Source organism: Oncorhynchus mykiss, chromosome 11 (assembly GCF_013265735.2).
Source record: "Oncorhynchus mykiss isolate Arlee chromosome 11, USDA_OmykA_1.1, whole genome shotgun sequence".
Classification (NCBI taxonomy): Eukaryota; Metazoa; Chordata; class Actinopteri; order Salmoniformes; family Salmonidae; genus Oncorhynchus; species Oncorhynchus mykiss.
This window is the reverse complement of record NC_048575.1, coordinates 58,728,393-58,756,279: the sequence shown is the minus strand read 5'-3', so window position 1 is coordinate 58,756,279 and position 27,887 is coordinate 58,728,393. Positions and strand designations below refer to the sequence as shown.

Here is a 27,887-nt window from a genome sequence, read left to right as displayed (position 1 = left end):
CACAATTAAATTTAAATTCAGGGTGTAAAACAACAAAATGTGGTAAACTCAAGGGGAATACTTTCTGAAGGCACTGTATAAACGGCACACATGATAAATCTACTTCCACAGACCAACATTTGATCGTGAAAAGGTAAAGGAATTGTTGCATATAGAGGGTTTTGTCTGACTCTGCTTTCCCAATTAGATCCCTTTTACCATTTGATTATGCTCTAGAATACATTAAAAGGTCATTGTAAAAGGAAATCATGTCAGACAGCCATGATAGCCTTCACTGAGGTGTTGGTTCTCCTTATACTTCAGTCCATGTGGTGGCGATAGTGTGCCACTGTTGGTTCATAGCCACCAATACAGGAGGGAAGAAGAAGTAAACGGTGAACTTGATTTGCTGAGGCTGAAGAGGAAGTGATTGTTTCTTTTGTATTTACACGTGTAAACAATCATATTTTTTGCCTATATTTGTCTGCTGCATTATTGAAACAGTGTAAAGAGAGATATCACGTTTAGTGTAAATGCAAACGGAGCCCTCTCACGTAATTCGGGAGGGAAATGTCGTCAAGATTATTCGTTAACCTGATCTTTCAAGTGACGGGGAAGGTAACATGGGGAACCTCAGGACGACCTCCACTTTTTACTGTGCCACCCGTTAGCTTGGCACATGTTCAGACCGCCGGTAAGAAAGATTACATTGATCTCCCTGTCCTAAATGAAGACGAGCTGGACGAGCAGTTTGTAAGAGGGTCTGGACCTGGTGGTCAGGCGACCAACAAAACCAGCAACTGTGTGGTGCTCAGGCACATCCCAACTGGCATTGTCGTTAAGGTGACTATCTAACATATTACATGACGCCTTTTTTAGTTCATGATGACCATAAGACAACCAACATTACACATGGACAACACGAAATACATAAGCGTTTTGATAGGCTATCTATCCTTCCTGGGCCATACTTCCATATGCATATGATGTATGGGGGTATTTTAGGTTCCCCATAAATGTGGGCAAGGTGCCCCATTTAGGAACAGTGGTGTAGTGCTAATTTTTTAGTTGAGGGAGCGCAACAAAATATGTAAATTACGTCCTTATTTCCTCTATCAAAGTTTGTATGGACAGATGTAGCCTATTGAATAACCTATCATTACAGGGCTCTCCAACTCAGTTCCTGGAGCACTACCGTCTTGTATGTTTTCACTCCAACCCCAGTTGTAACTAACCTGATTCATTTTATGAACCAGCTAATTATTAGAATCAGATGTGCTCGATTAGGGTTGAAATGAAAACCTACAGGATAGCTCTCCTGGAATAGAGTTTGAGAGCCCTATTATAGAATATGCATGAAATGCATCCTCCAATTGCAAAGTCTGCCCATGCCCACCCATATTGTCTCAAGAAAATGTTATATTTTTATACCATAAAACACCAAGTTAGGCATACCTAATTTCAAAATAGACCATCACTGTCAATCATGAATGATAATTATTTGTTTTACCTGGTCTAACTGCATCTGCATGGCAATCATTTGATTGATCTCAATCAGTTTAATGGGAATAGCCTATGCATTTCAATCTTCTTGAATTACTGTTTGTGAGTGAACAACTTATTTATCTCATGATCATGACATAAAAAGTAGGCTTTTCAAAACATGTTTTGTCGAGATCATGAGATGAACTCTATAAATAGGAGAGGGCGGATTGATAATAGATTGACAGTATGTCTGAGGTGGCAGAACCCACAGTCCATCTGCACATTTGTTTTAATTTATTGCTACACTAAGGTATGGTACATTTCATGCTAACATCATGCTTTCATTTATGTTTGGAGCTCATCAGTTTATAAGTTAGAATGTTAGAAAGCTAAATGTCCCTTACCTTGAGCTAAGAGCTCTTGGGCAGCTAAGCCCTTGTGTGGCAGTTAAGCCCTGAATGATGACTGACAGGCAGCACTGTCTCCCAGGCTGTATACCACCCCCAAGACCACAGCCAATTGCATGTAAGCAACAACGCAGCTACAGAGCCTTCAGAAAGTATTCATACCCCTTGACTTATTCCATATTTTGTTGTTATAGCCGGAATTCTCACCCATCTACACACAATATCCCATAATGACTCAATGAAAACATGTTTTTAGAAATGTTTGCAAATGTATTGAAAATGAAATACAGAAATATCTAATTTACCTGAGTAGTCACACCCATGAGTCTGTGCTTAGTTCCATTCCGTTGTATTTTTTATCCTGAAAAACTCCCCAGTCCTTAAACGATTACAAGTAATGTGTTGTATTGGATTTACCCCAAACATAACACTTTGTATTCTGGATAAAGTATTACTTTAGTGCCTTGTTGCAAACAGGATGCATGTTTTTGAATATTTGAATTATGTACAGGCTTCATTCTTTTCACTCTGTCAGTTAGGTTAGTATTGTGGAGTAACTACAATGTTGTTGATCCATCCTCAGTTTTCTCCTATCACAGCCATTAAACTCTGTGACTAACTGTTTTAAAGTCACCATTGGCCTCATGGTGAAATCCCAAAGCGTTTTCCTTCCTTTCCGACAACTGAGTTAAAGTTGGAAGGACGCCTGTATCTTTGTAGTGACTGGGTGTATTGATACACCACCCAAAGTATAATTAATAACTTCATGCTTAAAGGGATATTCAATGTCTGCTTCTTTTTTTTCTTCATTGGAAAACCTTGCCTGTCTTTTTTTTAAATTCACTGCTCGATTGATGGACCTTGCAGATAATTGTATGTGTGGGGTAGAGAGATTAAGTAATCATTTAAATCATGTTAACTGTTATTGCACACAGAGTGAGACCCATGCAACTTATTATATGACTTGTTAAGCAGATCTTTACTCCTGGATGTATTTAGGCTTGCAAAGGGGTTGAATACTTATTGACTCAAGACGTTTCAGCTTTTCATTTGTTATTAGTATGTAAACATTTAAAAAAAAAAGACATTCTACTTTGACATTATGGGATATTGTGTGTAGGCCAGTGGCAAAAAAAAATCTAAACTTGATCCATTTTAAATTCAGGCTGTAACACAACAAATTGTGGAAAAAGTCAAGGGGTGTGAATACTTTCTGAAAGCACTGTAACTTGGCTAGTCTTGGTTTTTATATATACTGGTTGTTAGCTTGCATAACTGATGTATATAATTATAAGGGACACTTCTTGTTTTATGGATAATATTTACATTTACAGAGTGGGCGTGCTCCATTCCTGACAGGCTGATCAGATCCAATAGCAGTCTCAGAGGCTGATAAGTCAGGATTCTATCCTGAAGGCTGTTTCATAGGTAAAGGCCATTGCAGGCAGATTAGCAGAGCGCATTATGTATATGATCAAGACTGGGTGGGCTCTATTCCTGGCAGGCTGATAAGATTCAATAGCCTATAACACACTGACACTTAATATGCCTGCAAGAAACTTTACCTATGAAACAGCCTACAACGCAGCATCATGATATATGCTATTGAATCAGATCAGCCTGCCAGGAATAGAGCTCACCCTTTGGATCAGATATGCATCTGCCTCTAAAGCACTTTCACAGCTAATATGCCTGCAAGGAGCCTGAACTATGAAACCGCCTACAAAGCAGCATCCTGATTTATCAGCCTCAAAGGCTGAAATTTAATCTGATCAGCCTGTCAGGAATGGAGCTCACCCACTGTAAATATGATCCAGTTACGCAAGTTAACAACCAGTATAGATAACAAGTTAGCTTGTGTCGTGGAAATATTGATAGTAACTAAACCGAGCAATTCCATAAAATAACTAAATTCTCTTGCCACACACCTCAGGTCTTATAGGTTTCCACCTTCAGATAACACACATGTTCACTCCCCTCTATGTAGATGATTAACACCCCTGCCTCTCGCCACCATTATCTTTCTGTCTCAATTCTTGCTTGTTTACAGATTCTATTGGTTGTGTATCCATAGCAATAGTACAAAAATAAGACACACATAATGCAGGTGTCTGTCCAATTATACTCATAGGACTACACAATGGCTCTCCCCAAGCCTGTAATGGCACAGCCATACATATACAATACAACTGCATGCCCTAAAGCCAGTCACAGGACCAGGTAATGACTCCCCTCAGGCCTACAACAGCACAGGCATATATGTTCTGCCTATGTTCTGTTTTAACATGTCTAGTGATTAACTCCATGTTGACCCAGCTCTGTTCATTCACCTGAGCTCAGCCTTTATTCTGCTTGCACATATCTAATAATTAAACTTATATTCATTCTGTTTACTACTTATATTAGTGCATAATATATGTACTGGAAAATCACCCATAGTCATGAATTTTATCCTACACTTGCTAGCTAACAAGACTACATAGCTAACTAGCTTGCTCACAAGACTAGCAAAGTTAGCTGCGTTGTTCCTTGCATGCGATTGGCTGTGGTCTTGGGGTGTGGCACGCAGCCTGGGAGACGGAGCTGCCTGTCAGGCATCGTTCAGGGCTTAAATGCCCCGCATTGTTATCAACGCAGCCACAGGGCTCTTTGATGAAGTGGTTCCTGTGATCTCGCCATAATGAGGGAACAATTCCTTCCTATTTATATGTCCTCTCTGGACTATTGTAAATTAGAGCAGATTATGTTAAAAAATATTTGCCTTTTATTTTGTTTCAATCAAAACATATATCCTCCCTTGTGGCTCTGAGTTTTGGTGCATGATTTTTTTTTCTGGACTATTCAGCTTCGGCTAACTATCCTAAAATCTCATTAGAAATGAGTTGTTTTTGGTGTAACAGTAATGTTATAGGCCTACTATGCTATGGTATGTATTATAGTCAGTTGTTATTTATGTAAAATACAAATTAAGAGATTGTGATCTTGTGAGACATTGATCTAACTACTCTAACGAGCACCATTGTGAGAAGTGATAATCTTCTATTTGTAATAAGAATGTAATAAGTGATGACTAGGACTATTAGTTGTAGGCAAAAGTGATTTTAAACTATTGGAGCGCCCTTCGGGTTCTTAAAGGACAGAGCTAAATTAACTAATTTAATTAGCTTGAACACTTGGTTTCAATATACCCTATTACAGAATAAAATAAAACAGAGGAACTATCAATTCATAGAATTTATTTGCATAGATTTAATCATCAAATCAATTGACCAAGAAGTGAACATATCATTACTAGGTAGAATTGAAGGGAATTTGTTTTAAAACAATCATAAAATCAAGCTTTTGATGTGATGTATTCATGCATCTCAATAGACTATAACTTAAAAGCATTATTACCTCTAATTTGTCCAAAATTCACATTTCCAATTTTCCACCCAGACATACCAAGGTAGAACCGCCCCTGCATCTCAACCAATAGTCAATATAGGCTAAATATCCCAAGCAGGGCTACAGCAACCTCCAGAGGTGGTCAGGCTCTTGGGCTTTGCAGTAGCCACTCTGTTTTGGGTGTCCTCGGCAGAACGGTGTCACCGTAACCAAGTGGTCACATATCGTTCTGGGTTCCACTGCGCAAGAGAGGGTTGGTGGAGATTTATGAACATCAAGGCAGACACAGCTGAATTAAAAAAAAATAATAATAAAAAATCTTATTGGCTAAAGTTGTCAAGCCTCCAACGGGCCTCTGCAGTGCACACATGTAGCCTACAGTTCATCATTCTCACCACCGCCAGAGAGAAGACAGGGAAGAAGCCACCATTTACCTGCCTCTAGGCTGCTATAGACTACGAATTTATTTGGATTGTCATTCTATTGTTTTTCATTGAATTTGTGGTAATTAAGTAATTTATTTAGAATTGATCAGAATACATTTTCTGTGTATTCTCAAATTGAAAAGACTGAGGTGCTCCATCAGCACTAGACACCTGTTTAGGAGGTACCGTAATCTGTACATTTTTATTGCTCACTCCTCTCTCGTAATTCAGTGCCATCAAACCAGATCGGTGGAAACAAACCGCAAAAGAGCTCGGCAGATAATGAGGGAGAAGCTTGAGGTCACCTACAAGGGAGAAGAGAGTGACATTCTGAAGAATAAGAAGGAGTCTATACAGAGGAAACAAGACAAGAGGAAATCGGCAAACGAGAATTTGGAGAGGAAGAGACTTTTCAAAGAGGCACTGATGACAGACTTCAAACCAGGGGATGACAGGGGATGAAAAGTATGCATGAACAAACATTTAGTCTGATCAACAAATATGTCCTACCTCATCATGATCTGCATTGTAAATAAAGAGCACCTATTGAAATCAATTATATTGTCATCAAACTGTCTAAAATACAGGAATGATGTCAGTATTTTCTGTAATTGTAATGAAATTCAGTTTTATTACACTGGGTAATAAATACAAAGAAGCAAACAATGGCTTTATTACAATGGTTAATTCATAATGTGGTGTGTTTATCAGTGTGTTTGGCACTGTCCCTTTTGTTGTCACTCATGCTTAAATATGTTAAAAGATACAAGCTACTACTCCTCCATTGTCAAAATGCCCTTTATACACTCTTACACTCTAAAATCCATATGAGTTTCACTAAATGATAGGGGCTTTGCTACATACAATGCATTTTTAGGCAATGGGAACACATAAAACCAGGAAATTCCTGTCAAGTACAGCTCATGGGTAACTTTTTTGTTGAAGCCCAAGGTGCCACCTCAGTTTTAAAAAACAATGACGTTTTACTCAATACTTTTATTGGAAATAAATAAAATCAAAGGCCTTTGTCTTTTGAGTCTTTGATCTTCAGTCTGGAGAGTTGGTCCAATCCAATAACTTTGTTTGCACCTTACCTGTTGGAGCCTTGCATTTCTCTCGGTTTCTGCCAAGCATTCACGTATAAGCCCCCTGGCGTGAATGATACCTTCAAATGAAAAAGATAAAAACACACAATTAAGTTCTTGAGTCCATGAAACGTCAAATTATACAGACCCCAATGGTACATAGTAGATTTCACACAGCAAGTACTAGATCGCGAGAACCCAAGGAGGCATACAGCCTTCCCTATTTTCAGTGAAACATATGGACCACTGCTGGGCCAATGTGTACTACAGTCCTGATGCTCTGTTTAAATGTTTAGAAACATGAATAATCCCTGCTTGTGATACGCTTTTGGAAACCTTTGGAACGTTCATATCACAGAGAACAAATTTTACCAATACATAATATATACTTGTTGTGCACCTTTAACAGGTTCCCACCTAGGTATTTTGCGTTGCACATTTACTTGAACTACGGCGACAGTTCATAAGCTAATGGAAACTCGAGAGGGAATAAAAATAAAAACATTGTCTTTAAGTTGTATTGGGGTTGTGCCGCAGAGCATCATGGGGGTTGTATGTGTTGTAGACCAAGCTCGTTTTAGATAAATGGTTGAACTGATTCCTGTCTTCCGTCATCATTATTGAATTGTTATAATAACATGGTTATGAAACACACGAGACAACACTGTTACGGCAAAAAAACTGTGAATCTATGCTAAAACTGCTAACAGTAAGTGAACCTTCACCTTCACAATTTTATTGGTCGGGTGTAGCAAAATGCTTATGTTCCTAGCTCCAACAGTGCAGTAAAACCTAACGATACAAAGCAATACATGCAAATCCCCAAAATAAAAAAAGTAATTAAGAAATATTAGAATGAGCAATATCATAGTCTGGAATATAAATATACACTGAGTGTATATTTAATATTAGGAACACCTTTTTGTTTATCTGTCGGCCCCAGCCTCAAACTCAGGTCCTGTGCGTACCTAACTGACCCTCTCTGCCCATTCATCGCCATTTAACAGTTGTTGTCTTAGCTCTCTCGATCAACATCCGTGGTTACTCTATGCCTCTCTCTAATGTCAATATGCCTTGTCTACTGCTGTCTCGGTTAGTACTTATTGTTTTATTTCACTGTAGAGCCCCCAGTCCCTCTCAACACGCCTTAGATAGCTCTTTTGTCCCACACATGCGGAGACCTCACCTCTGGCTTAACTGGTGCCTTCAGAGATGTAATCTCTCTCATCGTCACTCAAGGCCTAGGTTTACCTCCACTGTACACATATCCTACCATACCCTTGCCTGTTCATTATGCCCTGAATCTAGTCTACCATGCCCAGAAATCTGCTCCTTTTATTCTCTGTTCCCAGCGCACTAGACGACCAGTTCTTATAGCCTTTAGCCGTACCTCTATCCTACTCCTCCTCTGTTCCTCTGGTGATGTAGAGGTTAACCCAGGCCCTGTAGCCCCCAGTACCACACCTATTCCCCAGGCGCTCTCATTTGTTGACTTCTGTAACCGTAAAAGCCTTGGTTTCATGCATGTTAACATCAGAAGCCTCCTCCCTAAGTTTGATTTATTCACTGCTTTAGCACACTCTGTCAACCCTGATGTCCTAGCCGTGTCTGAATCCTAGCTTAGGAAGGCCACCAAAAATTCAGAAATTTCCATCCCCAACTACATTTCCCACCAAGTTAGAACTACCAAAGGGGGCGGAGTTAGCCTGCAGAGTTTTGTCATACTATACATGTCTACTTTTAAAAATCTACCTTTCCAGAAATGTCTCTCACTGTTGCCCCTTGTTATAGACCCCCTTCAGCCCCCATACACCATATGTGAATTGATTGCCCCCACATCTATCTTCAGAGTTCGTACTGTTAGGTGTTCGAAACTGGGGTATGCTTAACACCCCGGCCGTTTTACAATCTAAGCTAGATGCCCTCAATCTCACACAAATTATCAAGGAACCTACCAGGTACAACCCTAAATCCGTAAACACGGGCACCCTCAGATATCATCATGACCAACTTGCCCTCTAAATACACCTCTGCTGTCTTCAACCAGGATCTCAGCGATCACTGCCTCATTGCCTGCGTCCGTAATGGGTCCGCGGTCAAACGACCACCCCTCATCACTGTCAAACGCAGGCAACACTTCAGCGAGCAGGCCTTTCTAATCGACCTGGACCGGATATCCTGGAAAGATATTGACCTCATCCTGTCAGTAGAGGATGCCTGGTTATTCTTTAAAAGTGCTTTCCTCACCATTTTAAATAAGCATGCCCCATTCAAAACATTTTGAACTAAGAACAGATATAGCCTTTGGCTCACTCTGGACTTGAATGCCCTTGACGAGCACAAAAACATCCTGTGGCATACTGCATTGGCATCGAATAGCCCCCGCGATATGTAACTTTTCAGGGAAGTTAGAAACCAATATACACAGTTTGCTTTCCTAACTAAGGCTAGCTTTTTCAAACTGAAATGTGCATCCTGTAGCACAAATTCCCAAAAGTTTTGGGACACTGTAAAGTCCATGGAGAATAACAGCACTTCCTGCCAGCTGCCCACTGCAATGAGAAACACTCACCACCGATAAATCTACGATAATCGAGAATTTCAATAAGCATTTTTCTACGACCGGCCATGCTTTCCACCTGGCTACCCCTACCCCGGCCAACAGCTCTGCACCCCCCACAGAAACTTGCCCAAGCCCCCCCCCCGCTTCTCCTTCACCCAAATCCAGATAGCTGATGTTCTGAAAGAGCGGCAAAATCTGGACCCCTACAAATCAGCTGGGCTGGACAATCTGGACCCTCTAAAATTATCCGCTGCAATTGTCGCAACCCCTATTACTAGCCTGTTCAACCTCTCTTTCATATCGTCTGAGATCCCCAAAGATTGGAAATCTTCTGTGGTCATCCCCCTCTTCGGGTGGAGACGCTAGACCTATATCTATCCTACCATGCCTTTCTAAGGTCTTCGAAAGCCAAGTTAACAAACAGATCACCGACCATTTCGAATCCCACCTTACCTTCTCCGCTATGCAATCTGGTTTCTGAGCTGGTCATGGGTGCACCTCAGCCACGCTCAAGGTCCTAAACGATATCATAACAGCCATCGATAAAAGACAATACTGTGCAGCCGTCTTCGTCGACCTGGCCAAGGCTTTCAACTCTGTCAATCACCGCATTCTTATCGGCAGACTCCATAGCCTTGGTTTCTCAAATGACTACCTCGCCTGGTTCACCAACTTCTTCTCAGAGTTCATTGTGTCAAATCGGAGGGTTCAATTCTTGGACCGAGTCTTTTCTCTGTATATATCAATGATGTCGCTCCTGCTGCTGGTGATTCTCTGATCCACCTCTACGCAGACGACACCATTCTGTATACTTCTGGCTCTTCTTTGGACCGTTAACACACCACCAGACGAGCTTCAATGCCATACAACACTCCTTCCGTGGCCTCCAACTGCTCTTAAATGCTAGTAAAACTAAATGCATGCTCTTTAACCAATCGCTGCCCACACCCGCCCAGCATCAGTACTCTGGACAATTCTGACTTAGAATATGTGGACAACTACAAATACCTAGGTGTCTGGTTAGACTGTAAACTCTCCTTCCAGACTCACATTAAGCATCTCCAATCCAAAATGAAATCTAGAATTGGCTTCCTATTTCGCAACAAAGCATCCTTCACTCATGCTGCCAAACATACCATGGTAAAACTGACTATCCTACCGATCCTTGACTTCGGCGATGTCATTTACAAAATAGCCTCCAACACTACTCAGCAAATTGGATGTAGTCTATCACAATGGCATCCGTTTTGTCACCAAAGCCCCATATACTACCAACCACTGCGACCTGTATGCTCTCGTTGGCTGGCCCTCACTTCATATTCATCGCCAAACCCACTGGCTCCAGATCATCTAAGTATTTGCTAGGTAAAGCCCCACCTTATCTCAGCTCACTGGTCACCATAGCAACACCCACCCATAGCACGTGCTCCAGCAGGTATATTTCACTGGTCATCCCCAAAGCCAACACCTCTTTGGCCACCTTTCCTTCCAGTTTCTCCTGCCAATTACTGGAACAAATTGCAAAAATCACTGAAGCTGGAGACTTACATCTCCTTCACTAACTTTAAGCATCAGCTGTCAGAGCAGCTTACCAATCACTGCACCTGAACACAACCCATCTATAAATAGTCAATCCAACTACCTCATCCCCATATTGTTATTTATTTTTGCTCTTTTGCACCCCAGTATCTCTACTTGCACATCATCTGCATATCTATCACTCCAGTGTTAATGCTAAATTGTTATTATTTCGCCACAATGGCCTATTTATTGCCTTACCTCCCTAATCTTACTACATTTGCACACACTGTATATAGATTTTTCTATTGTGTTATTGACTGTATGTTTGTTTACCCCATGTGTAACTCTGTTGTCTTCGTCGAACTGCTTTGCTTTATCTTGGCCAGGTCGCAGTTGTAAATGAGAACTTGTTCTCAACTGGCCTACCTGGTTAAATAAAGGTGAAATACATTTTAAAAATCTCATGATCAGCTGTAGACCACACTATATACCTAGAGAGTTTATCTGTATTTTTTTGTAGCTGTTTACATTCCACCACAGACTGAGGATGGCTCTAAGACAGCATTGAATGAACTGTATTCTGCCATAAGCAAACAAGAAAACGCTCAACCAGAGGCGGAGCTCCTTGTAGCCGGGGACTTTAATGCAGGGAAACTTAAATCAGTTTCACCAAATTTCTATCAGCATGTCACATGTGCAACCAGAGGGGGAAAAAAACTCAGGACCACCTTTACTCCACACACAGAGACGCATACAAAGCTCTCCCTTGCCCTTCATTTAGCAAATCTGACCATAATTCTATTCTCCTCATTCCTGCTTACAAGCAAAAATAAAAGCAGGAAGCACCAGTGACTAGATCAATAAAAAAAAGTGGTCAGATGAAGCAGATGCCAAGCTACAGGACTGTTTTGCTAGCACAGACTGGAAAATGTTCCGGGATTCCTCCAATGGCATTGAGGAGTACACTACAGTTATTGGCTTCATCAATAAGTGCATCGATGACGTCGTCCCCACAGTGACTGTACGTACCATGGAGCCATGGATTACAGGCAACATCCGCACGGAGCTAAAGGCTAGAGCTGCCGCTTTCAAGGAGCGGGACTCTAACCCAGAAGCTTATAAGAAATCCAGCAATGCCCTCAGACGAACCATCAAAACAGGCAAAGCATCAATACAGGACTAAGATCGAATCGTACTACACCGGCTGTGACGCTCGTCGGATGTGGCAGGGCTTGTAACCATTACAGACTACAAAGGGAAGCAGAGCCGAGAGCTGCCCAGTGACACGAGCCTACCAGACGAACTAAACTACTTCTATGCTCACTTCGAGACAAATAACACTGAAACATGCATGAGAGCACCAGTTGTTCTGGAAGACTGTGTGATCACGCTCTCTGCAGCCGATGTGAGTAAGACCTTTAAACAGGTCAACATTCACAAGGCCAGACGAATTACCAGGACGTGTACTGCAAGCTGACCAACTGGCAAGTGTCTTCACTGACATTTTCAACCCCCCCCCCCTGTCCGAGTCTGTAATACAAACATGTTTTAAGCAGACCACCATAGTGCCTGTGCCCAAGAACACTAAGGTAACCTGCCTAAATGACGACCGACCCGTAGCACTCACGTCTGTAGCCATGAAGAGCTTTGAAAGGCTGGTCATGGCTCACAACACCATTATCCCAGAAACCCTAGACCCACTCCAATTTGCATACTGCCTCAACAGGTCCACAGATGATGCAATCTCTATTGCAGTCCACACTGCCCTTTCCCACCTGAACAAAAGGAACACATATGTGAGAATGCTATTCATTGACTACAGCTCAGCGTTCAACACCATAGTGCCCTCAAAGCTCATCACTAAGCTAAGGACCCTGGGACTAAACACCTCCCTCTGCAACTGGATCCTGAACTTCCTGACAGGCCGCCCTCAGGTGGTAAGGGTAGGTAACAACACATTCGCCACGCTGATCCTCAACACAGGGGCCGCTCAGGGGTGCTTGCTCAGTCCCCTCCTATACTCCCTGTTTACTCATGACTGCACAGCCAGGCATGACTCCAACACCATCATCAAGTTTGCAGATGACACAACAGTGGTAGGCCTGATCACCGACAATGACGAGACAGCCTATAGGGAGGTCAGAGACCTGGTCGTGTGGTGTCATGACAACAACTTCTCCCTCAACGTGATCAAGACAAAAGGAGATGATTGTGGACTACAGGAAAAAGAGGACGAGGCTGCAGTGGAGCAGGTTGAGAGCTTCAAGTTCCTTGGTGTCCACATCACGAACAAACTAACATGGTCCATGCACACCAAGACAGTTGTGAAGAGGGCACGACAAAACCTATTCCCCCTCAGGAGATAGAAAAGATTTGGCATGGGTCCTCAGATCCTCAAAAAGTTCTACAGCTGCACCATCGATAGCATCCTGACGGGTTGCATCACTGCCTGGTATGGCAACTGATCGGCCTCCAACCGCAAGGCACTACAGAGGGTAGTGTGAATGGCCCAGTACATCACTAGGACCAAGCTTTCTGCCATCCAGGACCTCTATACCAGGCGGTGTCAGAGGAAGGCCCTAAAAATTGTCAAAGACTCCAGCCACCCTAGTCATAGACTGTGCTCTCTGCTTCCACAAGGCAAGCGGTACCGGAGCACCAAGTCATAAGACTCCTGAACATCTAATCAAATAGCTATCCAGACTATTTGCATTGACTCCCCCCTCCCTCTCCTCTTTTACACTGCTGCTATACTCTGTTGTTATCATCAATGCATAGAAACTTTAATAACTATACCTACATGTACATATTACCTCAACTAACCGGTGCCCCCACACATTGACTCTGTACAGGTACCCCCCTGTATACAGTCTCGCTATTGTTATTTTACTGCTGCTCTTTAATTACTTGTTACTTTTATTTCTTATTCTTATCCATATTTTTTTAAACTGCATTGTTGGTTAGGAGCTCGTAACAAAGCATTTCACTAAAGTCTACACCTGTTTTATTCGGCACGTGACTAATACAATTTGATTTGATTAAAGTGACCAGTGATCAATGACTAATACAATTTGATTTGATTAAAGTGACCAGTGATCAATCACTATGTACCTAGGGCAACAGTCTCTAGGTGCAGGATTGAGTCCCGGGTGGTAGCCGGCTAGTAACAGTGACTAAAGTTCAGGGCAGGGTACTGGACAGACTGATGGCCTGGAGATGGAAGCTGTTTTTCAGTATCTCGGTCCCAGCTTTGATGCATCTGTACTGTCTCCGCCTTCTAGATGGTAGTAGGGTGAACAGGCCGTGGCTCAGGTGGCTGAGATCCTTGATGATCTTTCTTGGCCATCCTGTGACAACGGGTGATGTAGATGTCCTGAAGGGCAGGCAGTGTGCCTCCGGTGATACGTTGGGCTGACCGTACCACCCCCTGGAGAGCCTTGCTGTTGCGGACGGTCCAGTTGCCGTACCAGGCAGTGATACAGTTCGACAATGGTGCATCTGTGTAAGTTTGTGAGGGTCTTAGGGGCCAAGCCAAATTTCTTCAGCCTCCTGAGGATGACGAGGCGCTGTTGTGTCTTCTTCACCAAACTGTCTGAGTGGATGGACCATTTCAGGTTGTCAGTGATGTGCCGAGGAACTTCTGTATTTTGTAAACTTGACGATTGAGTTGGAGACTTGCGTGGCCATGCTGTCATGGGTGAACATCGAGTAAAGGAGGGGGATGAGCACGCACCCTTGTGGGGCCCCCGTGTTAAGGATCAGCGTAACGGAGGTGTTGTTGCCTGCCTTCACCACCCTGGGGTTGGCCCGTCAGGTAGTCCAGGACCCAGTTGCACAGGGCGGGGTTCAGACCCATAGCCCTGAGTTTAGTGATGAGCTTTGAGGGCACTATGGTGTTGAAGGCTGAGCTGTAGTTCTTACATACAGTTGAAGTCGGAAGTTTACATACACCTTAGCCAAATACATTTAAAAACTCAGTTTTTCACAATTCCTGACATTTAATCCTAATAAAAATGCCCTGTCTTAGGTCAGTTAGGATCACCACTTTATTTTAAGAATGTGAAATGTCAGAATAATAGTAGAGAGAATTATTTATTTAAGCTTTTATTTATTTTATCACATTCCCAGTGGGTCAGAAGTTTGCATACACTCAATTAGTATTTGGTAGATTTGCCTTTAAATGGTTTAACTTGGGTCAAACGTTTTGGGTAGCCTTCCACAAGCTTCCCAAAATAAGTTGGGTGAATTTTGGCCTGTTCCTCCTGACAGAGCTGGTGTACCTGAGTCAGGTTTGTAGGCCTCCTTGCTCGCACACGCTTTTTCAGTTCTTCCCACAAATATTCTATGGGATTGAGTTCAGGGCTTTGATGGTCACTCCAATACCTTGACTTTGTTGTCCTTAAGCCATTTTGCCACAACTTTGGAAGTATGCTTGGGGTCATTGTCCACTTGGAAGACCCATTTGCAACCAAACTTTAACTTCCTGACTGATGTCTTGAGATGTTGCTTCAATATATCCACATAATTTTCCATGCTCATGATGCCATCTATTTTGTGAAGCACATCAGTCTCTCCTGCAGCAAAGAACCACCACAACATGATGCTGCCACCCCCTTGCTTCACGGTTGGGATGGTGTTCTTCGGCTTGCAAGCCTCCCCCTTTTTCCTCCAAACATAACGATGGTCATTATGGCCAAACAGTTCTATTTTTGTTTCCTCAGACCAGAGGACATTTCTCCAAAAAGTACAATCTTTGTCCTCATGTGCAGTTGCAAACCGTAGTCTGGCTTTTTATGGCGGTTTTGGAGCAGTGGCTTCTTCCTTGCTGAGCGGCCTTTCAGGTTATGTCGATATAGGACTCGTTTTACTGTGGATATAGATACTTTTGTACCTGTTTCCTCCAGAATCTTCACAAGGTCCTTTGCTGTTGTTCTGGGATTGATTAGCACTTTTCGCACCAAAGTACATTCATCTCTAGGAGACAGAACGCATCTCCTTCCTGAGTGGTATGACAGCTGCGTGGGTCCATGGTGTTTATTCTTGCAAACTATTGTTTGTACAGATTAACGTGGTACCTTCAGGCATTTATACATTTCTCCCAAGGATGAACCAGACTTGGAGGTCTACAATTTATTTTGAGGTCTTGGCTGATTTCTTTTGATTTCCCCATGATGTCAAGCAAAGAGGCACTGAGTTTGAAGGTAGGCCTTGAAATACATCAACAGGTACCTCTAATTGACTCAAATTATATCAATTAGCCTATCAGTAGCTTCTAAAGCCATGACATAATTTTCTGGAATTTTCCAAGCTGTTTAAAAGGCACAATCAACTTGGTGTATGTAAACTTCTGACCCACTGGAATTGTGATACAGTGAATTATAAGTGAAATAATCTGTCTGTAAACAATTGTTGGAAAAAATTACTTGTGTTATGCACAAAGTAGATGTCCTAACTGACCTGCCAAAACTATAGTTTGTTAACAATAAATTTGTGGAGTGGTTAAAAAACAAGTTTTAATGACTCCAACCTAAGTGTATGTAAACTTCCGGAGAAAAAGTGTGATACCAATTAGGCCCCCGAGGACTGGAGTTGCCCACCCTTGGTCTAGGATGTCAGGAAAGGTGGAGGTGATATGATCCTTAACTAGCCTCTCAAAGTGCTTTTGCTTTTGGTTTGCGCTTTCAGTTTTGTGCGAATGCTGCCATCTATCCACAGTTTTTGCTTTGGATAAGTTCTAATCGTCAAAGTGGGAACAACATCCTCTATGCACTTCCTGATGAACTCAGTCACCGAGTCAGTGTATATGTCAATGTTATTCTCAGAGGCAACCCGGAACATATCCCAATCCACATGATCAAAACAATCTTGAAGCATAGATTCCGATTGGTCAGACCAACGTGAAAAGGTCCTTACCACGGTGCTGTCTGTTTAAGTTACTGCCTATAGGAAGTGAGGAGCAGAATGGAGGTGTGATCTGATATGCAGAAGGGAGGGTTGGGGAGGGCTTCTAGTCATCCCAGAAGGGGAAGTAGCAATGGTCAAGAATTCTTTATGAGCAAGTAGTACAGTCAATGTGTTGATAAAACTTTGGTAGCGTTTTCCTCAGATTTGCTTTATTAAAGTCCCCAGCTACAATAAATGCAATCTTAGGATATGCCGTTTCCGGTTTGCATAATGTCTAGTGTAGTTCTTCGTGAGACGTTGAGGTGTCAGCCTGAGGGGAATATACACGGCCGTGACGATGACCGAAGAGAATTCTCTCGGGAGGTAATGCGTTTGCATTTGATAGTGAGGTATACCAGAACAGGAGAACAAAAAGACTTGAGTTCCTGTATGTTACCACAATAGTGAATCATGAAACATACACATTCTCCTTTATTTTTCCCAAAGAGTTATTTTTTCCTGTCCACTCGATGTATGGAAAACCCTGCAGGCTGTTTGGACGGAGTCAGTATATCTGGAGAGTGACATACAGTGCCTTGCGAAAGTATTCGGCCCCCTTGAACTTTGCGACCTTTTGCCACATTTCAGGCTTCAAACATAAAGATATAAAACTGTATTTTTTTGTGAAGAATCAACAACAAGTGGGACACAATCATGAAGTGGAACGACATTTATTGGATATTTCAAACTTTTTTAACAAATCAAAAACTGAAAAATTGGGCGTGCAAAATTATTCAGCCCCCTTAAGTTAATACTTTGTAGCGCCACCTTTTGCTGCGATTACAGCTGTAAGTCGCTTGGGGTATGTCTCTATCAGTTTTGCACATCGAGAGACTGACATTTTTTCCCATTCCTCCTTGCAAAACAGCTCGAGCTCAGTGAGGTTGGATGGAGAGCATTTGTGAACAGCAGTTTTCAGTTCTTTCCACAGATTCTCGATTGGATTCAGGTCTGGACTTTGACTTGGCCATTCTAACACCTGGATATGTTTATTTTTGAACCATTCCATTGTAGATTTTGCTTTATGTTTTGGATCATTGTCTTGTTGGAAGACAAATCTCCGTCCCAGTCTCAGGTCTTTTGCAGACTCCATCAGGTTTTCTTCCAGAATGGTCCTGTATTTGGCTCCATCCATCTTCCCATCAATTTTAACCATCTTCCCTGTCCCTGCTGAAGAAAAGCAGGCCCAAACCATGATGCTGCCACCACCATGTTTGACAGTGGGGATGGTGTGTTTAGCTGTGTTGCTTTTACGCCAAACATAACGTTTTGCATTGTTGCCAAAAAGTTCAATTTTGGTTTCATCTGACCAGAGCACCTTCTTCCACATGTTTGGTGTGTCTCCCAGGTGGCTTGTGGCAAACTTTAAACAACACTTTTTATGGATATTTTTAAGAAATGGCTTTCTTCTTGCCACTCTTCCATAAAGGCCAGATTTGTGCAATATACGACTGATTGTTGTCCTATGGACAGAGTCTCCCACCTCAGCTGTAGATCTCTGCAGTTCATCCAGAGTGATCATGGGCCTCTTGGCTGCATCTCTGATCAGTCTTCTATTTGTATGAGCTGAAAGTTTAGAGGGACGGCCAGGTCTTGGTAGATTTGCAGTGGTCTGATACTCCTTCCATTTCAATATTATCGCTTGCACAGTGCTCCTTGGGATGTTTAAAGCTTGGGAAATCTTTTTGTATCCAAATCCGGCTTTAAACTTCTTCACAACAGTATCTCGGACCTGCCTGGTGTGTTCCTTGTTCTTCATGATGCTCTCTGCGCTTTTAACGGACCTCTGAGACTATCACAGTGCAGGTGCATTTATACGGAGACTTGATTACACACAGGTGGATTGTATTTATCATCATTAGTCATTTAGGTCAACATTGGATCATTCAGAGATCCTCACTGAACTTCTGGAGAGAGTTTGCTGCACTGAAAGTAAAGGGGCTGAATAATTTTGCACGCCCAATTTTTCAGTTTTTGATTTGTTAAAATAGTTTGAAATATCCAATAAATGTCGTTCCACTTCATGATTGTGTCCCACTTGTTGTTGATTCTTCACAAAAAATACAGTTTTATATCTTTATGTTTGAAGCCTGAAATGTGGCAAAAGGTCGCAAAGTTCAAGGGGGCCGAATACTTTCGCAAGGCACTGTAATTCCGTGAAACAGTATGTTACAGTCCCTGATGTATCTCTGGAAGAAGATCCTCACCCTGAGCTCGTCTACTTTATTGTCCGGGGACTGAACATTAGCATCGACATCACGTCATAGCATTAACATCAAAAATTTGTTTTTAAGTTATTTTTGGATGATAATTTGAGTGTTCAATTTGTTTTTATCCACAAGTGAGGATTAACATTTAGACAGTGTCTGGGCTTTCCCCCCGCACGGTAGATATGTTTGTGAATGGACTTGAAGGCTCTAGCATTACAGTACATGAATGTGAAAGGCAAGTACATACCTTGCTTTAGTCTCTCCATTAATAAATAGGTCTTATCTCCTTGCCTCTTCAATAATGGCTAGCAATTCTGCATATTTACTCTGAGGCACTTGACTTCCACTTGAACTCTGTGATACAATGAAAGAATGGTTTGCAAATGAAACAGTGTGATTTATGTCCGTTAGTCACCAACTGAAATTATAGCAGAAATCCACTTTGACACTCATGCGTTGTGCTGCAAAAAAATGTATAAATTTCGCAGCATTTAAAATGTGTGGTATAATCTATCACATTAGATAATGATTGTTGTCATCTAGAACATTTGGCAATTTCAGTCTTTACCTGTGAAAAGCCCAAAGATGGTCCATAGTAATTCACTACTGGCCTGTAAGATTGCAGTGTTAATATGCTTGTTGAAGAAGAGTGAACAACCTCAACTGTTGGAGGGGAAAAATACAATTATATATAATATACTATATACCACATGCAATACATCTTTACTGGTGATTTTAGTAATAATACTATATGAATTATGAAATTGTTTTGGAATTAATCATTTGAAATTGTCCAGGAATAAGTGGCTGAAACATTTGCCTAGTTTTATTATATTTTTATTTAAGGTATTGTTTCAATGGGTATGCTGCATTACTTTTGTAAATTTTATCTTGAAATACAAGGTCTGTCTAATTAATGTAGCCCATCATAGTAGGTTGTAGATGAGATGCAGTTTGGTTCAGCGAACACTGGGTGTCATAAGAGTCAAAGAACCATCCACTTCCCAATCAATCAATAGGCATGGGGAAACAATCATGGAACCATATGCGTAGAATTAAGTAGCCAAAGTGATAAATTATCTATATACATTGTTACAGCATCCAGCCTGACAGAAAATCTGACAATAAAATGCGCGTGTTCTGTTTAGGTAGACGAGTGAACAACATAATTCTAACCTTTACGGATGCACAACAGGGAAAGGGTTTTAGCTATGATTAGTAGCCTAATAATGGCAGATATAAATCAGCTCTCAGGATTTGACCCTATATATACTGTATATAACTGGGGAAAAAACTACAGTCACCGGCGTTCCCCAGGTATTTATTACAATATCAAATTTTACACCTGACAAAACATAGTCTAGACTAAATGTGTGTCGAACTGCTTTGCTTTATCTTGGCCAGGTCGCAATTGTAAATGAGAACTTGTTCTCAACTTGCCTACCTGGTTAATAAAGGTGAAATAAAAAATAAATAAATAAACAAAATATTGGGCTTGTAAGACATTTCCAGAAACAAATTAAAGAGAGAAAAATCATGTTGGAATTCAGACACTTTGTTTACAGAAAAGCGGCAACGGCAAATATGGACGGAATTTTATATTGACACCCACAATGGAATATATCCTCAAAATAGCAAATCCATGTTTATTAAAGGCCAAAAACGACATTCTAACAATAACTTTGACAAAATTACCAAATAATACACATTTTATTTAGAATTTTTATTTTCACCTTTTGTTATACTGTATTAGGTTATAGTTAACACAATATTTCTAAAGCCTAAATGTCAAACTCAGATGACTTATTGAATGAAAAAGAATGCTGCTGATGACGTACACATCTACTTCAGCCTGTGCTAATAGCCTAATAAGGATAAAGGACATTATTACAATTAAATAATCATACACATTGTTATTGTATGTGTTATGTTTGTTCCTTATATAATGACAAACTGGGGCGTAGGTTTAACTACTACTAATGAACATATACTTCATCTAGAAAACTCCATGTTTACCCATGCAAGGCATTCCTTTACCATCCACCTCCCACGTAGCCTGCTGGGTAACGTAGTCTAAATGTTATTAACGCATAAAAACACATCTTCTTTCTTTTAAAAGAAAACTACTTTTCTATGTAACTACACATCACATTTGTTTACTCAACCTTCATAACATGCAATATTCAATAACACACATTTCTTTCCCAAAATGTTTTTCCTTAAAAGAAATTATATATTTTTTCAACTAAATATAGTCTGTCCAACAATACTCTATTGTGGCCCTATTTCTTTTCACATAAACCAAACATTCAGTCCCGGTGCCCCTTTTTTCAATTTTTAGCAATTCTCAATAAGCTCTGACAGTCCTTTTTGGTCGTTCTGCTGAAGTGCTTCCTGAAACAGTTGGACAGCGTTCATTGTCAGGGTGTTCTGACTGAATTGTCCATTTCTAAAAGCATTTGACGCTTCAGCAGTATCCTCCTGATGATCCTCAGTCCCTTGAGTGAATGGCTGCAGCCTTAGATCCACTCTGTTTCGTCTCAGTTGTGATCCATGCTCTGTTTGGATCTCAAAGGATCATGGTGCAACTTCTCTCTGCACACACCCTTGCTGCATCCAGGTTCCTGTAGTGATGTCTCGGAGTCGTACATGATCTCCAGGTTTCAGTTCAGGTAAGTGTCTTGCACTTTTGTCGTGTCGCTCTTTTTGTTTGTCTTTCTGTTTTTCCTTTGCGAGTTTGACTTTCTGAGCACCTCTGGGTGTTAGCAAGTCCTCATGAATGGGTGGGTTGGTTCTGAAGTGACGTCCCATCAACATTTGTGCAGGTGAAAGTCCGTTCTGCAGCGGTGCGCTGCGGTAGATCATCAGATTTTTTAGGAAATCCTCCTTTCCATCGTGTGCCTTTTTCATCAGACCTTTGACAATTTTGACTGAACTCTGCTAAGCCGTTGGACCCTGGGTAGTTGGGGCTGGAGGTGTTGTGTCGAAATCCCCAGTAGTCAGCGAACGATCGGAATTCGGAACTTGAAAACTGCGGGCCATTGTCCGAGTACAGTTCAGACACAACCCCATGTCTTGCAAAGACTGATTTCAGGTAGGTGATTACAGCTTTGCTGGAAGTAGTTGGCAGTGTTGCTACTTCAGGGTAATTTGAGTAGTAGTCGGTAACAACAATGTGACTTTTGCCATTGCAGTCAAAAAGGTCAACTTCCGTCATTGTTTGGTCAGCTGCGGTCTCTCTTTTGATCTGTCCATTCTCTCAGAAGACACAGGAAGTGATGCTACGATCGTGTCGACGTAGGCCTAAATCTGTGTTTTTCTGTGTGTCGACTGCTCGAGAGAGTGTCGGTGGCGAACATGAACTTTCCTGGGGTATAGATCATCTTCACATCATACTTTTGCAGTCTGATCAACATTCTCTGGATTCTCATTGGACAATCATTCAGTGGCTTAGACATGATTGACACCAATGGTTTGTGGTCGGTTTCTACTTCGAAGTCTCGCCCGTAGACGTATTGGTGAAACCTTTCACAAGCATATGTGCTTGCCAGTAGTTTTTTCTCTATTTGTGCATACCTTGTCTCTGTGCCTGTCAAGGCTCTGGACGCATAAGCGACGGGTTGCCATGTGTCATGCTGTTGCAGAAGAACTGCTCCCAGGCCAAACTGTGACGCGTCTGCAGAAATCCTTGTGCTTTTCTCTGGATCATAGAACCTGAGCACTGGCTCTTCTGTGATTGACTTCTTCAGGTTTTTGAAGCAGTTTTCCTTTTCATGGGACCATTCCCATTCATTTTTCTGTTCCAGAAGACATCTGAGTGGAGCGAACTGTGCTGACAGTTGAGGTATGAACTTTGCAAGGTAGGTGATCATGCCCATGAAGCGTCTCACATCGTCCTTGTTTTTCGGGCGCTCCATGTTGTTGATGGCTCATGTTGTTGATAGATGATGTTGTCCTCTGGTCTGGTTTGACTCCGTCCTCTGAAAGTACGTCTCCCACAAAGGTAAGTGTTTTCACACCAAACTCGCATTTGTCCTTGTTTAGTTTTAGGTTAACTTTCCGTGTCCGATCCAGCACTTGTCTCACTCTCGCATCGTGTTCTTCTTTTCTGGATCCCCAAACGATGATGTCATCCATCATAGTCTCCACTCCAGGAATGTGCTCGAAGATCATGTGGATTGTCTTGTGGTAGACCTCTGGCGCTGAGAGAATCCCATATGGTAGACGAAGAAATCTGTACCTGCCCTCAGGTGTGTTGACTGTGCATAGCCTTGAGCTTGCATCATCTAGCTTCATTTGCCAGAATCCTGATGAGGCATCAAGCTTACTGAACCACTTTGCTCCAGCAAACTGCGACATTATCTCTTCTCTGGTTGGCAACTTGAAATGATCTCTCTTGATTGCTTTGTTGAGATCTCTCGGGTCTAGACATATCCTGACATCGCCGTTATTTTTCACCACAATAACCAGTGAGCTTACCCAGTCTGTAGGTTCATCCATTTTTGTGATGACGTCCATCTTTTCCATGCGTCCGGGTTCATCTTTGAGCTTTTTCCTCAGTGCAAATGGAACTTTTCTGCATGCATGCACAACTGGAGTAATTTTGTCAACAGTACATTTTGTGTTCTCCTGGTAAACATCCAAGACCCTCAAACACATCCTCATACTCAGCCAGTATTGATTCTTGGTCATTTTCAGTCTGTGATGTCACTACATACACTCTTTTTAACAAATTGAGCTTTTCACATGCATTGATTCCTAGAATAGGCTGTACACTCTTTTCTACAATCAGCAGCTGTGCTCTGAACTGTTTTCCTTTGTGCTGTAAAGTTACTATGCAGCTACCTTTGACTGGTACGTTCTCCCCAGTATAACCAGTAACCTTCATTTTCACCGGGTGTATTTTGCTCTTCACCTTCAGCATTTTGTAGTCATCCAGCGACAACAGGTTTACCTGTGCTCCAGTATCAAGCTTGAATTTTATTATAGTTTCATTCACAGTCAATGGCACAATCCATTCAGCATTTACTGCATTGCATATTTCCACATAATCAACAAAGAATTCTTCAATCTCCTCCTTGACTGTGTGAACCTTTTTCTTTGTAGCCTCAGCTTTGCAGCATTTCGAGAAATTATTATTTTTCCCCACAGTTGTTGCATGATTTGCCATATGCAGGGCATTTTTTTTGGCTTGTGGATACATCCACATTTAACACATGTAGTGTTTTGATTTCTCTCTTTTGCTTGTTTTTGTTTTTTAAGGCGGTGTATATTGCTCCTCTCTTTTTATTGCATGGACTGACGTCTCATCCCTGCACAGCTCTTTAGCTTGTGCTCTGGTGGTTTCAGCTGCTCGACACATTCACTGCTTTATCCAAAGTTAAATCTTGCTCACGCAGCAATCTCCCCTTGAGTCCATTATCAAGTATGCCACAGACTATTCGGTCTTTCACTAGTGAGTCTTTCAGATTTTCAAATTCACACGTTTTGCTCAGTATGTGTTCAGCTCAGCCAAATATTGGTCAAAACGGACTCCCAGAGAAAAACTTGTATCTCTCAAACGTGACGTTCTGGCTTGTTACAAAGTACTCCTCAAATTTAGCCATTAGCACAGTCAAATGTCAAGTTTGCCTCGTATGGCTGAAAGCTATTGTAAATGTCCAATGCATCCTCTCCAATAACATGCAGAAAAACGGAAGCTTTCAATTTATCATCTCCCCCTGCACCACTGGCTGCTAGGTAGATATTGAATCTCTGCTTGAAACGTTTCCAATTGTCAGCTAAATTGCCTGTTAACTGCATAGGAGTAGGAGGACTAAGCCTTTCCATGACGGAGAACAGGAACAGTCAATTTCTCTTACTTCAGCATGTTGCTCATCAACTTGCTCGTCAACAGATTCCAATGCAGCCTCGCTCTCGCTGCTGCGGCTCGTTGTCCTCGCTCTTGCAAGCTAGCATCTTCGACTACTCACGTCACTTGACTTGTGGTAGAATGTTCCATTTTCGTCGCGGAAATGTGTAGAGTTACTCCTTTTATCTCTGTCTCTTCATAGCGACTACCAATCTGACACCATGTTATGTTTGTTCCTTATATAATGACAAACTGGGGCGTAGGTTTAACTACTTTTAAATTAATGAACATATACTTTAGATAGAACATTCCGTGTTTAGCCATGCAAGGCATTCCTTAACCATCTGCCTAGCCCACATAGCCTGCTGGGTAACGTAGTCTAAATGTTATTAACACATAACACCGTATGTTTAATATATAGCCTATGCCTACTCTTACGTCAATTATTTAAACATTTCAAATCAAGTGTTAATTCACATGCGCCGAATACAACAGGTATTGCAGTGAAATGCTTACTTACACACCCATAACCAACAATGCAGTTTTAATAAAAGTGTCAAAAAAATAAAGGGAACACTTAAACAACACAATGTAATTCCAAGTCAATCACACTTCTGTGAAATCAAACTGTCCACTTAGGAAGCAACACTGATTGACAAATTTCACATGCTGTTGTGCAAATGGAATAGACAACAGGTGGAAATTATAGGCAATTAGCAAGACACCCCCAATAAAGGTGTGGTTCTGCAGGTGGTGACCACAGACCACTTCTCAGTTCCTATGCTTCCTAGCTGATGTTTTGGTCACTTTTGAATGCTGGCGGTGCTTTCACTCTAGTGGTAGCATGAGACGGAGTCTACAACCCACACAAGTGGCTCAGGTAGTGCAGCTCATCCAGGATGGCACATCAATGCGAGCTGTGGCTACAACGTTTGCTGTGTCTGTCAGCGTAGTGTCCAGAGCATGGAGGCGCTACCAGGAGACAGGCCAGTACATCAGGAGACGTGGAGGAGGCCGTAGGAGGGCAACAACCCAGCAGCAGGACCGCTACCTCCACCTTTGTGCAAGGAGGAGCAGGAGGAACACTGCCAGAGCCCTGCAAAATGACCTCCAGCAGGCCACAAATGTGCATGTGTCTGCTCAAACGGTCAGAAACAGACTCCATGAGGGTGGTATGACGGCCCGACGTCCACAGATGGGGGTTGTGCTTACAGCCCAAATGTTTGGCATTTGCCAGAGAACACCAAGATTGGCAAATTCGCCACTGGCACCCCGTGCTCTTCACAGATGAAAGCAGGTTCACACTGAGCACGTGACAGACGTGACAGAGTCTGGAGACGCCGTGGAGAACGTTCTGCTGCCTGCAACATCCTCCAGCATGACCGGTTTGGCGGTGGGTCAGTCATGGTGTGGGGTGGCATTTCTTTGGGGGGGGGGGGGTGGGGGGGTCGCACAGCCCTCCATGTGCTCGCCAGAGGTAGCCTGACTGCCATTAGGTACCGAGATGAGATCCTCAGACCCCTTGTGAGACCATATGCTGGTGCGGTTGGCCCTGAGTTCCTCCTAATGCAAGACAATGCTAGACCTCATGTGGCTGGAGTGTGTCAGAAGTTCCTGCAAGAGGAAGGCATTGATGCTATGGACTGGCCCGCCCGTTCCCCAGACCTGAATCCAATTGAGCACATCTGGGACCTCATGTCTCGCTCCATCCACCAACGCCACGTTGCACCACAGACTGTCCAGGAGTTGGCGGATGCTTTAGTCCAGGTCTGGGAGGAGATCCCTCAGGAGACCATCCTCATCAGGAGCATGCCCAGGCGTTGTAGGGAGGTCACACAGGCACGTGGAGGCCACACACACTACTGAGCCTCATTTTGACTTGTTTTAAGGACATTACATCAAAGTTGGATCAGCCTGTAGTGTGGTTTTCCACTTTAATTTTGAGTGTGACTCCATGGGTTGATAAATTTGATTTCCATTGATAATTTGTGTGATTTTGTTGTCAGCACATTCAACTATGTAAAGAAAAAAGTATTTAATAAGAATATTTAATTCATTCAAATCTAGGATGTGTTATTTTAGTGTTCCCTTTATGTTTTTGAGCAGTGTGTGTTGACATGAGTACCCTGATATCGGGGAATTTGTGCCATTCTGAAAAAATTGTCTCCAGTTGGTCAGTGTGGTCTGGGTCGTTTGTAAATCCAGCACCTTATAAGATTGTGACCCAAGCGACCTGACAGCTTGGGTGCTTGTCTGCGGTTAACTGGTTAAAGTTGGCTAGCTTGCAAGTTACTTCTAGACACAAATGAGAGAACACCTCAGTCTGATAATTGTACTCGACCTGGCAGAGCTGGTTAGGCTGTTTTCATGTCATCTAGAGCATTAGTACTGTAACTGTGCTTCTGGCAACAATTTCATTAATAATAAAAAAGGAATAAAGAGCATAATTAAATTGTTGCCAGCAGCAGTTAGTCACCAATGCTCTGGATAACATTAAAACAGTCTAACCAGCTCTGCTAGGTCTAGTAAAATGGTCAGAGTGGGGTGTTCTCTCATTGTGTCTGGATGTAGCTTGCCAACGTTAGCCAGTTAGCTTGGGTGCTTGACTGACGTTGTGAAGTCACAATGCTCAGAATTTACGAATGTTTAGCGCGCACTCTTGCAATCCAGAGTGAATTTACGATGGGCTTCTAAAATATGTTTCACGCCACGCCAATCACGTTCTACTAGAAGTAGCGTTTAACCAATCAGGGATGCAGTAGCTTTTAAATGACTGGAAGTCCATGTCTTGTTATTATGGCGTGGTGGTGGCGTTTCTATTCGGTTTCTAGCGATACAGATGTTCGCTAGCAAAATACAACGAAGCACATTACATTGCAAAACTTTTAGTTGTGGGAGTGTTGACATGGCAAAAGGTAGCCAAAGGAAAATAAACCAGAAATGAATGGGGTAACTTATTAAATGGGTTGGAAATTGGTTATCAATACTTTTCAGTTAGCGAAGTTATTCAAGTGGGTGTTGTACTCCCGAG

At 42.1% G+C, this 27,887-nt stretch overlaps 1 protein-coding gene across 1 annotated transcript; it reads left to right on the top strand.

Annotated features, from left to right (window-relative positions):
- Positions 1-338: 338 nt before the first annotated feature.
- Positions 339-6,712, top strand: c11h12orf65 (chromosome 11 C12orf65 homolog). Its single transcript, XM_021621602.2, has 2 exons — positions 339-822; positions 5,915-6,712. The coding sequence occupies exons 1-2, from the start codon at positions 550-552 to the stop codon at positions 6,143-6,145; spliced, it is 504 nt and encodes a 167-aa protein (XP_021477277.1). The 5' UTR covers positions 339-549; the 3' UTR covers positions 6,146-6,712.
- The last annotated feature ends 21,175 nt before the right edge of the window (positions 6,713-27,887 follow it).